Here is a 15,478-nt window from a genome sequence, read left to right as displayed (position 1 = left end):
GTAATGCTTCTTCTGACCTCCATGTAAATGTCTTCCTTGTATGAATTCTTCATAAAATAGTCATTTAGGCAAGAGTACATTTGGCATTCAAACACCATGGCCAGCCCATCATAGTTGTGCTCTCTGTAGTAGAGCTTCAGTGCTTGGCAATTTAGTTCAAGAAAGGTCCTCAGTGTCTTGGTGTCTTATCCTGCCAGGAGATCTTCAGAATCTTCCTAAGACAAGTCAAATGAAAGTGGTTCAGTTTCCTGGCATGGTGCTAGTAGACCATCCAGGTTTCACAGGCATACACAATGAGGTCAGCACAATGGCTCTGTAAACCTTCAGTGTGTTAGGTAAGGCTTATATTAGGAGGGTTTGATAGGATTCATCAAAGGCTCTTCTTAATGACTTTAGCTGGAAAAGCTGCGTGACCCAAGTTTGCCAAGTATGTCTGCATACGAAATTTATTGCTGGGTGCCTTCATTGCGGTTTATGATTGAGGAAGAAGTACATGAGAGAGCCGGCCTCAGAGCCAGGAAGACCTGGGTTCAGATCCCACCACTAGTGACTGTGTTACCTTGAACAAGTGCATCAACCTTTCATCCCTGGGGCCAGAGGTGTAAGATTCGCTGCCCTTGAGCTGAAAAACTCCTGAGGGTGGCCCCAATTAGATTAAAATATCATTGGGAAATGTTTAACAAAATAAATAAAAATATAACACAATGTACATAGTGCTGATTTGTGGTTTTCTAAGTCAAACGCTCCCTCAGGGATCTGTTTCTATTCAAGCTTGAACCACTGGTCTAGGTGACTCTAAGGCTACAGGTTGTTGTTGTTTAGTTGTGTCTGACTCTTCCTGGGTTCGGTGACTTGCCCAGGATCACACAACGTAGTACTTAAGTTTGTCAGTGTGTTTTATAAATATCTCAAAGTGCTTAATAAAAATAAGTGCTATTTTTGTTATCCCCATTTTACAGATGAGGAAGCTGAGACAAACAGAGGTTATATGATTTGATCAGAGTCACACAGTTAGTAAGTATCTGAGCCCAGATCTGAACTCAGGTCTTCCTGACTCCAAGTCTAACACTCTATCCACTGGGCCATAGTTACCTGGATATTAATAGGAATCAGTATTTTAATTGCTTATGATTCTTTATATTAACCATCTCTTTTCTCAGTATTCTTTGGAATGGATTAGTTTTCATTTACATTTCTTCTGGCAAATCCTGCTCACTTCCACAGGTTCTGTACAATTGCTCCATTTTTCTCTATAGAAGAGCCATATCTATCATCTTTAAAAGTGACCTTCTAGACAGTTGTGTCAAAAATGCTATTGGCTCTTCATTCCACTTAATATGATCAGACAGCAGAGAGTTCAATAACAGATCATGTGTTACTCATTAATTCACCAGAGCAACTAATACATTTTAGTTCCATAATTTGAAAGGTAAATTAATTTCCCCTTCAGTCAATGTAGGATCATCACTGAGGAATAATCATTAGGAAAAGGGTACCTGGACAATTAAATTGATTTCTAATGTTCTCAACTCCAGTAGTGGCAATAATAACTTATCTTTTATGGAGTCTTTACAGTTCATAAAGAAATTTCTTCATAATTCTGGCAAGGGTTCTGTCCTGCCAGTACTACCCCATTTCACAGCTGAGTAAAACTAAAGTTCAGAGTGGTTTACCTGATGTCTCCTCGATCATATGACGAGCAAGTGTGAAAGCTGTGACTCTCGGCCATGTATCTGATTCCAGGTCCGTTGCCCTTTCTAATAGATCTCGTCTGCCATTTGATGATAGTACCATTCTTATCATAAGCCTTCTATCAGTGGTTTCCTAAAGCAATTAAGAGGCTGAATGATGTAGAACAAAGTGATGAAAGTAAGAAAACCAGCCTGCAAGTTCTGTGGTTGATATTGGAGATTTTAACATTTAAGCAAAAGGGAGAAATCGTTATATCGCTGCATTTTCCCACTTTGATTGACTTAGGGACTCACAACATGGGTCCTCCTTCCAGCAGTGAAGGTGACAAACCATTCCTAGAATCTCGTTGTCACTCATGTCTTTGAAGAGCCTCCACAGGGAATACTGCCCCAAACCGGAGAGGTCTTCCTCCAAGTCAAGGGTTCTTATCCTGGGATCCATGATTTTTTTTTTTAAACTACATTTCGATAACTATATTTTAATCTAATTAGTATCCTTTGTAATTCTGTGCATTTTATTTTTCTAGTTAAAATTCATCTGAGAAGGGGCCTTTAAGCTTCACTAGATTGCGAAAGGGATAGATGACACAAAAAAAGCTAAGAAGCAGCATTCAGGTTATTTAATTTTGTTTTTGTTTTTGTTTTTGTTCTTAACTCTCTGCTTTTTAAAGTCCTTATCTTTTGTTGAGACTCTGTTTCCCTTTAAGGCCTTCTCTGAGATTTTACCCCCAATCAGTTGTGCTTTCTCCTACCTCGACTTTTCTCCAACTGTTTGTCTTATATATTGTATTTATTGTATAGACTTTTTTTCATAGTGTAACACTCCCTTCTCCACTCTCATCCCCATAGAATGCAAACTCGTTGAAATTGATTTCGTTTTTATATGCACAATACTTAACTCAATGTCTTTCATGTGAGGCATATTAGGTAAAGCAGTTGATAAAGACTGAGCCTGGAATCAAGAAAATCGAGTTCAAATCCAACCTCAGACACACTAGCTGTTTGATCCTGGGCAAGTCATTTAACCTCTCGGTTCCTCAGCTTCCTCCAATGTGAAATGAGGGTAATAATAATACGTAACTTGCAGAAGTGTTGTGATGTTCAATTGAGGTAATATTTGCAAAAAAAAAATAAAGGTAATGTTTAGTAGCATGCCTTTGGAGAAGGAAATGGCAAATCACTCCAATATCTTTGCCATGAACATCCCAAACAGGGTCATGTAGAGTTGGTCAACAAAAACAATCGAACCACAAAAACAGTGCCTAGTAGGTATATAGGAGGCCTTAATGAATGCTTATTCCTTTCCTTACTCTCTCTTTGGTGAATTGAAATGACACTTTCTATCTCCTCTTCTTAGTAATAATACTTCTCATCATTCTTTTCTAAACATTTGGCATCTTTCCCACAAGAGCTGTCTAGTGACTGGAACCCTTGATGCTTTTGATATTGTGCCCACCTGAGAAGAGCTTTCTTAACTATGTACTTAGCCCAAGTGGCCACTCTTGTCAGCAGTTGATTGTTAATGGTTATTGCCCTTTCTTCTATTCACATGCTAGATATTGAATCCTTAGAAACGAGATGTGGTGATTCCATAGACCATTGATGATGAAATTAGATCTTTATTGATAGACTGAAAAATATGTTCCCACTTTCTGGCATGTGTTGTCCTATTTCTCTCTCTACTCCATAGTTGTCAAAGAGTAGAAAATTCATTTTGAACTATTTTTGGTTATTTATCAATTCAGGATAGAGATACTATATATTTATCAATAAGCATTTATTAAGCATCCACTACATGCCAGGCACTGTCCCAAGGATACAAAGAAATGCCAAAACCAGACCCTGCAAGTCCCCTCAAGGCTCACAGTCAAATGGGATAGGTTCTGGACCAGCGATCTTATAGGTAGAAAGAACTCACAGATAAAAAAAAGTCCCTTTACCAAAAAAGGTTGGCATGTTTTCTACGTCTGACTTAGAGACTTGTCTAGAACAAAGAGGGTCTAAGTGACTTGCTGAGGGCCACACAGTAAATATGTCTCAGAGGCAGGGCTTAAAGCTAAGTCTCCCTGGATCCAAAGACTGACTATCTACTTAACCATTCCACACTGTCTCTTGTCAATATTCTTAATTAGATTATGCAAATCATATCCAAGTCTAGTACATGTATTAAAGAGTATTATAGGAAAGTTGTTATGTAATATTTTATTTGATGTTATTTGACATCAACAGTAATGGAGAACACCTTCATTTAACAACAACAATATTAATAATAGCTAACAGTTTTATAGCACTTTGTTTTACAAAACTTTATGTATTATTTCATTTGCTCTTCACAAAAACCTTGTGATCTAAGTGATCGTTATCCTCATTCTACAGAAAAGGAAAATGAGTCTGAGAGCTTAAGTGACTTGCCCAGGGTCACTTAGTTAATAAGTTCCTGAGGCTTGCTGATTTCTACATGAAATACCTTTCCAATTTCCTTTGAATTAATATCCTTTTTTAGTGCAAGCATCATCAATCAGTAAACAAATGCTTAAATATTCCCAACAAATGAATTCCTAAAAATTTGGAAATTGTGTTACTAATAACTGTGTTACTAATAATTGTGTTACTAATAACTAAAAGTTATTAGTTCTAGAGTCAGAGGCTCTGGGTTTCAGAGCCTGCCTCTGATGTATACTAGCTGTGTGACCTTGGACAAATCACCTTCATAGGCATCAGTTTCCTCATCTACAAAATGAGGTGGTTGAACTAGATGGCTTCTGAGATCCTTTCCAACTCTGGATGTGTGACCCTATCATTTCCAAGTCACACATGGATTTTCAGTATCTCTTGCAAGGAGGAGAAAACCAGCACCATGATTTGAAAAAATATCTTCCAAGGTAAACTCAGTAGCTGGGTTTAAAATAATTTTTTTCTACTTTAAATTTTATTTTTAACAACTTTCTTTTTTATGCTGAATTTAACAATCACCAAAAAAATACAAATAGCCAAATACCCAAAAAGAATAAAGAAGTGATTCAGAAAAACTGAACAGTTCTGGTACTGATATTTCCAATTTAATAGACACTTTTAAAAACTGCATAAAAGAGTCATTTCTGCCTTAATGCTCATGTTGGGGGAGATCATCATACCCAGACAGCAAAAAGTTTTCTACAACTTTCAGAACTGAGTGATTTAATCAAATAAGTGTTGGAATGCTGTCCAGGGAGTTCTGGCCATAGACCCGTATCATAGAACATTTAATGAAAATGTGCAGAATTGGCAAAGCCAACAGTTTGGGGATTGTGTTGTTCTGATTGAGCCATGGATACATACACAATCCTTATATAATATCAAGCTATTGCCATCATGCTTTATTTGGGTCACGAAGCACATCCTTCTCTGACCTAATCTCAGTAGTGATGCCTCCTTCACAAATCTTGAAGGCAATAAAGAGCTTTCCTAAAAAGTAGACAGCTAATTATAGTGGTGCAAAAATTGAAGTTTATTGCTACCATTAATTACATAAAGCGTTTTATATTTTTACTGCATCTACAGCCCTTGCCATCATTCCTCCACAATGGAAGATGTTCTTGCATTCTTACGCGAAGCAAGACGTAAATCTTGTCCAAATCAAATCCATTACCTTGATGAAGGTCAAAAATAACATACAAATCACAGTGTCATTTTTACCACTAATGCTGCCCCTCTCATCAAGTGTGTGCTCAGGAATGAAAGTCATTATAACATTTCTGTGAAAAAGTAGGAGTCAATAGTATGTCCTATTAATCTTCGGAGCAGGGCTCAACATCCGTGGTTTAAATCCTTCCTCAGGCACATGTTGGCTGTTGTACTCTGAGTTAGTCATGGAACCTCTCAGTAGTCTACAGGTATAGAAGTTGCCAAATGGCTATAGATTCCCATTGATAAAGGGAGTTTCCTGACTGGGAGTTCCTTACATCAGTGAAAAAATAGATCTGGAACAACAACAACAACAACAAAAACCCCTATCTTATGAGTATGAGACACCAACTTCAACAGCTCCATGAACTTACTTCTGTGAGTATTCCCTTGACCAGGGAAAATTGCAACACACCTATGCTTTCTCTTCATTTCCATTCCTTGTCTATGTTGTTCAGTAAATCTTCTGAAAGCATATTTATCCATGTTGTTTCTTTACTTTGTTTAGCATTTCATGAATGCCAATGCAACCCCCAGTCTACCTATCACTAGCATTCATGATATAATCAGCCCATGTCTTTTTTTCTTGCTATAAATGTCTTTGTGACATAACAACATAGCATCATAAATTTAGAGCCTTGACAGGACGTTTGTCTTCTACAAACCCCAGAGCAGCGATCTTGATCTGGGTCAAGAAGGATCATTTGGGAAAAAAACAAAAGCAAACAGAAACCAAGGGAAATATTTAAATATTGGAAACCAATAGGTGGGTGGTGGCAGAGTGCACCTTAGAGATGAAGAAAGGGATTTTCAGATAAATGACTTTCCCAGTGTCACAAGTTAATAATAATGGATTCCTTGTATATGTTACTTTAAGGTTTTAAAAGCCCTTTACAAATATTATATCATTTTATCCTCACAACATGCCTGGGAGATAGATACTATGATGATCCTCGTTTTACAGATGAAAAGGTTAAGTGACTTGCAAGTGGTCACACAGCTGGTAAGTGTCTGAAGCCAGCTTTGCATTCAGGTTTTCCTGGCTTTAGGTCCATTGCTCTATCCACCTACCACCACCTAGCTGCCTATTAAGTGTCAGAGTTGGGATACTTCATACAAGTAAATGATTGTTGATAGTACTGTACATTCTGCTTATACCCATGAAATATTTTTCCATTGCCATTTGGGTTACCTGTAATTGTGATTCTTCACAGACCATGGCATTCCATGATCGACAGCTTTGTAACATTTCCAAGAGGTTAACAATGTCACAAGAATAGGCATCAGGAAGTAGATTGGAGTCATAGAAAATGTTATGTCAACCATTTCCTGGCTGTATCTCCTCTTTTATTCAACTCTGAGTTCAATGTCATATCCACTTCTCCATAGGTGTACAATACCAGTATATCATAATCTAGTCAATATACATTCTTCATTCACTTTTTTCCTTTGTAGATTGCTAGGCTTATCTCTTTGAGTGACCATGAATCTAGATTTCAAGACCTTTTGGTATTTCAGAGCTTAATACAATCAACACAGTGTGTTCTACACATAGTATAGACTGGGGAACCTCACCATTTATAGGAATTTCCCTTTTTTTCTGCGTGGACTTTGTGTAGGCACAGTCAAAAATAGTGGTGACCACCTTTAGTTTTCAAATTTCTCCAAATTGTATGCATTCCTTTATGTTGGCAATCAAAGATATATTGAGAAGTTTTCTTTGTGTCTGCATTTATAAAAGAAGCTTGAAAGATATTAGTAACTTGTTGGAAAAACCTTTAAAGCTACTTTTTGATCTATTGAGTCAAATGCTTTTGCATAATCAGCAGGTAATAAAGATATCTGGATCATGTGTTCACTTCATAACCTGGCCAGAACCTATTTTTCCAGGCCCTAAAATGAATAATTCAACCTCACACACTCCACAATCCAATCAACTTGGTTTTCTCTCTGTTTCTCAAACATAGCACTTTATCTCTTGTCTGTGTATCTTTGCACTAGCCAACCTCCATGCCTGGAATTCACACTCTTCTCACCTTTTCCTCCAAGGCTCCCTTTCTTCCTTTAGATTTAGCAAGCATCATCTATCAATAATAGTTAGCATTTTCAGGTTTGCAAAGCACTTTATAAATATCTCATTTCATTATGATCATTATCAAAACTATCATCATCGTTAACATTTATGTAGAGCTTACGTGACATTCATTGTGCTAAGGACCTTACAATTATCTCATTTTATCCTCATAAAAATCCTGGGAGGTAGGTGTTATTATCCCCATTTTACAGATGAGGCAGACAGAGGTTAAACTTTCCAAGGATCACACAGCTCTCTGAGGCTAGATATGAACTCAGATCTTCCTAATTCTACACCTAACATGCTACCTATCCATTGTGCCTTTCTGTTTCTACACAAAACATTTCTCTGATGTCCACAAATGGTAGTACCTTTCTTCACTATCTAGTATTTAACTCCTTTACATTCATTCTATCTATATTTACCCTGAACATTACGTACATATGTATTATATATAATTTTCCTTGATAAAATACAAAACCCTTGAAAATAACGATTGCCTCATTCTTTCTATTTGTATCCTAAATACTCAACAGGGTGTATATCACAGCTTAAATACTTAGTAAATACTTGGTTCATTCTCTAGACCTCTTAGTCCATCATTTCATTGTAAATATGTAAGCTGTAGTAGAAAATTTGGGGAGGAGAAAGCTGGGTTGTTCCCATCTTCTCTTCTTATCACAGATAGCATATCAAATCAATCAAAATGCATGTTTTTTAAAAGAAAAATATCCTCTGTTTTCTTTTCCATCCTCTGCGACTGTGCCCTAATTCCTCGACATACTTTGACAATCAGTTCCTTAGTGCCTTTAACATTTGGTTGCCAACAGCATGTTTTTACCATTTATGCAGTTGGTCAGACCTTGTTGCTTTTCCCAACTATCTTCTTAAGTGCCATTTTTACATCAACAGTACATTGAATACAGAGCTGTTAGAATTCAAGTGATCCCCTGCTGAGAATAAATCCTTATAGAAACAGTTTCCTATCTTTTAAAATTTGTGTGTATTTGTTTTTCTCCTTCCAATTTCATCTATAAATGTTCTTGAGGTAATGTAGTTATCTGAATGCCACCCCAAGATTTCTATGCTTTCATTTTCCCTAGTACTTCCTTTCAATATTTTGTGAGTCAATGCTGTTTAACACTGACATCATCTTCTACTGTATATGATCATGTATTTTAAACCAGAGGTGTCAAACATGCTGTCTGCAATATCTTCCAAGTAGGGCCCAAATCAGATGAAAATATAACTGGGAAATATTTAACAAAATAATTAAAGATACAATAGAACATAGGTAATACTAATATGTGTTTTTTCTGGGTCAGTATGAGGCTTTTGGGGGGGCACTTCTTTTTGAGTTCAAAGCCCTGCTCTAATCTAATATTGCCCTTAGATACCAATATTGCTTCACTTGGCAAGCTGTGCCTTTGCTTGATATAGCAGTTTCTGTACTTTTTTTTTTTTAAGCTTCCTAAATGTGTTGACTTTTACATTGGTTAAAACTTCTGTAAAAAGTGGTAATAATCAAAACCAAAGTTTTAACTCCTCTGTATTGTTCAGAGTGAACAAGTTTTTTTGTTTTATTTTGCTTTGTTTTTTTTTTGTTTTGTAAAAATAGCTTGGCCATGAAACCAAAGTTTCTCCTCTCCAAAGAAAATTTGCATCTCCCTTGTCTTAGGACTGTCACTATGGATGGGATTCTTTCTCTTCAGTTTTGTATCAACATCTTGTTCATTGAAAGGGATAATGGTTTGATAAGGACTAGAGATAGAGACTGAAGACATATTACGCATTTCTAAATCACATTGCATAGGGAACTCCCAGGTCAGGAGACCCTCCTCAACCAATGCAGGTTATCACATTCACTGTAACTTAGAGTCATAGAGACTTATTAAGGTCACTGAGAGGTTTAATGAATTTCTGAGGTCCCCTAGCCAGTATGCGTTAGAGGAAAGACTTGAACACATGTTGTCTTAGTTCAAAAACCAGCCCTAACTATTATACCATCCTGCCTCTGGTCATTAAATAAAGATTTTCACTTTTGAGTGCCAACAGTTATAATAATTCTTCACCTCCTTTCAGGCCACTCATTCTCTAATGGGAGTAGACCAAGTATACTTTTCAAAATTATGTCTCATTGTTCTAGTGCCTTTTAAAAATGTTTTTCTCGAAAGCAGCATATAAAATTAGAAACCAACATGTATTGAATCCTTGGCTTTAATTATTATGTCGAAGGGAATACAAACAGTCCCCTTGCTTTTCCATTTGACATCTTGCTCTTTCGCTCACTCATTCATCTCTTCTTTTAATAGCAATTTCCACAGGTCTCTGAACTTGCCACAAGTTCTATCTAGCAAAATGGATAGCCATGGACTCATTGATACGTTGTTCTTTTGTGCTTGTTCTGGTTTCTTTTAATTTGAGGTTTTTTGCTTATTATTTTTATTATTTAATTTCATTATTATTGTTCATTTTTACCATGTGGCTTTATCATAGAGTTTCTAGGAAATGCATTGCTAGCATAAGTGAGAGCTACCTATACTCAAATATATCATGAAAATAGTAAAATGCACTGTTTCTTTTTGTCTTTGTTTAAATCTTAGGCAGAAAGCCGATATTGTAGAGTAGACAGAGACAGAGGCCTTAGATTTGAGTTGATTTGGGTTCAGCCCCTGCCTCTGATCCATATTTACCCTATGGATATGAATATCTCACTTTCTTTTCATTGTCTCATTTAATACTTCTATGATGGAGTGAGGACAGTTGACAATTTGAGTCAGTGGAGGGAGTTTCCATACTGGGAAGATCCCATACTGATAAAATCACTTGCTCGGAAGAAAAAAAAGTGTCTCAGTAACCCATGAAAGTTTGTCTAAAAAGCAGTATTCATATCATAGTTTTGTCTTTTCCCTCATAGTTTAGCTAACAGACTATACAACCTCTACTATATTCAAGATTCAACAATAATCAGTTATTGAACTTGTGTTGTGTTGAACCCACAACTGTGTAGCAAATTATCCATGCCAACAGATACTGAAATATGTTTTCATTTTGTGTTTCCAGCTCCTAGTCAACCACCAGGGAATATTGTCTGGAATGCCACGGAGTCTAAGGTGTTAATTAATTGGGAACAAGTCAAAGCTATGGACAATGAATCAGAAGTAACTGGATATAAAGTAAGTTAATGCCAGATATCAGACAGAAACAGTTGCAACTTTTACAACATTTTCATACATGCCTGATCATGCATTTCATTTAAAAATATGAATCGTCTTCATGCTTTAGACAATAAGCAGGCCTTAATTATGTGTCCAACACGTACTAAGGCACTGTGCTAGGCAAACAGTGTTTGATGTTATTTTTTGAGGTGTTTGAGACTTAAAACTCCAGGAAAAAAGGCAACTTAAAAAATTATTTCTAGTTTCAATTAAATGCTACATGTGTGTTTTGCTCATTTGCTGATGCCATTTTGAGATTCCTTAAATTGGGCTGCAAATTTGTGGATGGTTAATTTCACTGTGCAATAAATTTTAATATTTTATCACTTCTGGTGCTTACTACAAAAACAAAGTAGATTAGGCTGTTGTACACAAAACTGAATAACTATTAGAAAATTTATTCATTGAAGTCTCATTTGGGAAATATATTCATGTTTTGTCTTTGGATGATATGCTTTCCTGAAAATCTATTCCACAAAAAAAAAAAATTTGTTGAGGATGGTTTGCATTTGGGGAATGGAAGCCTTTTTCTGCCTTATCATCCTTGTGAAACTCAAGTATAATCCAGTTCTCCAAGGGATCTGTGATCTCACTGATTTGGGTATTTCTTCCAATGATATAAATTCAAATTCATGCCTAATTACCCATTAGATCAGACCCTAGTCCAGTTCTTTGCATTACAGAGTGAGATTGGCGAGGGGTGGGAGGTGGGAGGAGTGTCTACCCAACTTTTCCCATTCTTTTAAGATTGCCTAGTTAACTGGCTGTCCCTCAGTTATACCTTGTTCTTGCCAAGCCATTTTTTTCCCTGGTCATGTCATTTTTCCAATAGCCTTTACATCCTCCATTTCTCATTTAATTTGTGCTGTGATCCGTTAACACCCACAAGGTGCCTCTTCATTGTCCTTTGGGTGATTGTCAATTAAAATTCTTTGTACACTATACTATCGCATGACTCACATACATGTAGTACTCAAATTAATTATTTATTATTGATAGACTACAATAAATTGAGACCTTTTTAATGAATGTGATTTTAATTGACAATACATGCATAAACACAACCTTGATTAGTTCATTTCTTAGTAATTTTTCCCTATTTATTTTTCCAGGTTATTAGTTCATGGATATCATATGTTTAGGTTTAATCAGAGACAACACATTAAGTCTTTTTGTTTTCTTCTAATTTTTTGGCTAGTGAAATGTGGTAGGATAAATAAACAGATGGCTTTTCTTGCCATTTCTTAGGCAATACTTGGGTTCTAGCCCTTAGTCTTGCTTTTCTGTGTCTCAAGGATAAATAATTCAACCTTTCAGTCAGTTGCCTGTTTCAAAAGGGGTAAAATGAAATAGGAAAAAATATTTTATAATCTTTGGAGTGGATTTCAGCTTGGAGTATGAAGAAGAAGGTCCTGAATTTAATATACCTATGTAAGGGATTCAGAGACCTTATGGAAAGGAATGTCATAATGGAGTATAGTTTCAGTTTTTGTTGTTGTTGTTTTTGTTTCTGTTTTGCCCTGAGGCCTTCTAAAGCCAGTGGGTAAATCACTAGCTGCCAAAACAAACAAACAAACAAAAAAAGACCTATGAGATTTGGGTACATAGACATATTTTCTCTGTTAAGCATGGCTCTTTCCTATCCTCTGGGATCCAAATTTAATTTAAAGTCAGATTATTGCTAATATGATCACGTTGATGGAGCCTGGTGTAATGACTTATTTCATTGGTACAGATCTCAGCTTCTATAAATTAGCACGTTCTCTTATTCTTTCCCATAAACCATCCACAGAGATCCTGTCCAATATGCTAGAATAGTAAAAGTAAGATATACTCTGCAAGAAGTAGTCATACTGAGTAATCAAGTACAGAGAAATTCATCACCAGAAGATTATGTACCAACCAATGATTTGGGGTGAGGGGATTCGTGGCAATCTAGGAAATGGATAAATCCAAAATTAGCTGTCAGTCCTGTGTGAAAAGAAAGGTAAAGAGGGCATTTAGAAACACGTCGTTCTTAGGTCTTTTACATACATTGATTTTAATGAACAGTCTTTGTCCAGCACTGAAGAGGTTAGCACTGTGTTTTTAAAAAGCCAAAAAATGGTTATTCAGTTTAGTAGGGTTTTTTTTTCCCTCTGCCAAAATAAAATGAGAATTGAGCCTATGTTTTTTTTACTATATCTAGAAAAGTTTGGGAGCCACGGTAAAAGTGTATTTAAGAAATAACTATCTGATGGGAAATGAGAAACTTATTTAAAAAAAATGGATATGGTGCCACCCAACTGGTATAGGAATTTCCCCAAAGGAAATAAAGTTCTTTGTGGCTCCCTCCTGAGTAAGAGCAGTTGGAGAAGCCAGTGTCTCCTCCCATTCTTTCCATTTCCCCTACAAGGCTTCTCGTTGTTGGTATGAGGGACAGCGCCATCAATCAGCTCCAGATGAATCTCTTAAAGGAGCAATGAACACCTCCCCTCACATAGACTACAGAACTGGGAAGTGTTACTGGTGAGAGGCTTTCTCCTTATTCAGTAAGGTTATGATGTATGTTTACTCACCTAAAAAAAGCTTATCTCTCTGCAACTCATATATTGATTCTACCCCCTGACTGGGCTGTAATGAGCCATATTCAGTTTATCTCTTTTATATAAACATCTTTGGGAACAAAAGTCGACTGTCCCCTCACCCCAAGACTCCCAAGAGTCCTTGGGATAGAACCTAAAATGGTCACCTTTAGCTTGGCCTCTTTCTTTTATATTATTTTGGTTTTTGAGTGGAGGGAGGGATTTGTGCTTCTTTTAGAAGGGGTGACTTCTTAACACTTCAAGAAAGGATTTCATAAAATATCATTTTACTGTGCATTGTGATATATCAGATTAATGCTAAGAAAAAAATAGTTTCATTAATAAAAAAGATTAGATTCTAGACATATATATGGAAATCATACATTGAGTAATGCAATTTTAATACATAGTCGGCTTTAATTTTTTTTCTTGTTTGGGGGAGCCATTAAATCACTTATTCATGGATAGATGGCTGTTTTGCTAGTGTGTGCAACAAAAATGACTCCCCTCACTACATCCCCATGTGCACACATGTCCTCAGACCAGAGATATATTAATGGAAAAAACCTGATTGTTCAAAAAACATCCCCTTTATGTGTTGTAGGTATTTTACAGGACAAGCAGCCAAAATAATATGAACATACTGCACACCAATAAAACATCAGCCGAACTTTTGCTGCCTATTAATGAGGACTATATTATTGAGGTAAAGGCATCGACAGATGGCGGCGATGGAACTAGTAGTGAGCAGATCAGGATCCCGAGGATAACAAGTATGTTATCAGGTTTTGCTGGTTGTAGATGAGAATTTAGTGCATTATCATGTGTTTGGTATCAGGATGGGCAGAGCACACATCATCTTTTTTCTTCTGTTCTTGAAAGTGGAACCAATGAGTCATGATGAACTATGGAGCTTTAAGGGTCGTGGAGGGAAGATAAGAACGGGAAGAGGTGGAAATTGACAAGAAAGAATGAAGAGAGTCATGTGGCATAATAGAGCCCCAATCAGGGTGGCCTGAGTTCATATCCTACCTTAAAAAACTAGCAGTGTGACCCTAGACAAGTCACTTACTGTCTTTCAGCATAGGTTTCCTTACCTGTAATAATAGCATTACCTCATTGGGTTGTTAGGAGAATCACAAGATATAATACATTTGAAGCACCTTGTAAATCTTAAAGTGGTCTATGAAGGTTAGCTATTATTAGTTAAAAAAATATGTCAATAAAACCCCTGTAAATGACAATTCAACCTAGGCTAAAGCTGCCTCTGCACTCTGTAGGAAGAAATGTTTTGCTAATTAAATTAATTGTGCAAGAGAGTATTTAACCTATAGACAGTCTTTTTTTAAGGTCATTAGCATTCTAATTGCTTGTATACAACTAATTACAGAGAGATCTGATCTCCTCATTAAAGATGGTCCAGTGGATATTCTCTTTGGTTGTTAGCAAATAATTCAATTTATACAAGTCCTTGAAAGGAAAAACAAAACAAAACAACTGCATTTCTTTATAAAGAATATTTTTAATTCAGATTTTTCATTCGTTCTTATTATCATTTACATAATTAGTTCATATTAGTAGGACTTTACCACTTTAAGAAATTAAATTAGAAAAATAGCTATAAAATCATTATAAAACTCTAATTTTCTGCACTGACCCAGTTTTCTAGTCATTTTTAATCCAAAGTTTTGGCTCCCTAGGGCCATTTTTCAAGGTAGATATTACCACTAAATTCTTTATTCCTGAAGCACAGGTCTGGCCAGATCATTCCCCTGCTAAATAAACATTACTGTCTCCCTGTGACCTCTAGAATCAAATGCTGTTTGGCATTTAAAATTTTTCCTAACCTTACTGCAGCCAATCTTTCGTTCCTTATTACATATTATACTCCCCTTCATGCACGCCATTTTCCAGCCAAACTGGCTTTGCATCTCCCATCCCTGAGCTTTTACATAGGCTCTCCACTAGGCATGACATGTTCTACTTCCTGACCTTCACCTCTTAGAATTATTATTTTGCCTTAAGACCTAGCTCAAATTCCATCTTGTACATGGACCTTTTGTAATCCTTTTAGTTGCTAATGCCTCACCCAACTACCCCCCCAATATCATCATGTATTTATTTTGTACATATATAAATGAATATGTATTCTCTCCAATGAGAGAAGCGCCCTGAAAATACATATCTACATATCTATCTACATTTATATAGATAGTTATCTATGTAGAAATAGATATCTATCAGTTATCTATGTAGAAATAGATATCT

General features: G+C 36.3%; 1 protein-coding gene across 1 annotated transcript in view; it reads left to right on the top strand.

The window, feature by feature from the left end:
- CNTN3 (contactin 3) overlaps nucleotides 1-15,478 on the top strand; it is a 426,853-nt gene that overhangs the window by 409,525 nt on the left and 1,850 nt on the right. The window contains exons 21-22 of the mRNA XM_027863878.1: nucleotides 10,492-10,604; nucleotides 13,815-13,983. Coding sequence (XP_027719679.1) covers nucleotides 10,492-10,604; nucleotides 13,815-13,983 — 282 coding nt within the window. The remainder of the gene's footprint in view (nucleotides 1-10,491; nucleotides 10,605-13,814; nucleotides 13,984-15,478) is intronic.

Source organism: Vombatus ursinus, unplaced genomic scaffold (genome assembly GCF_900497805.2).
Source record: "Vombatus ursinus unplaced genomic scaffold, bare-nosed wombat genome assembly UNPS02014773.1, whole genome shotgun sequence".
In the NCBI taxonomy this organism is placed as follows: domain Eukaryota; kingdom Metazoa; phylum Chordata; class Mammalia; order Diprotodontia; family Vombatidae; genus Vombatus; species Vombatus ursinus.
The sequence above is the reverse complement of the archived record's forward strand: the minus strand, read 5'-3'. Positions and strand labels throughout refer to the sequence as shown.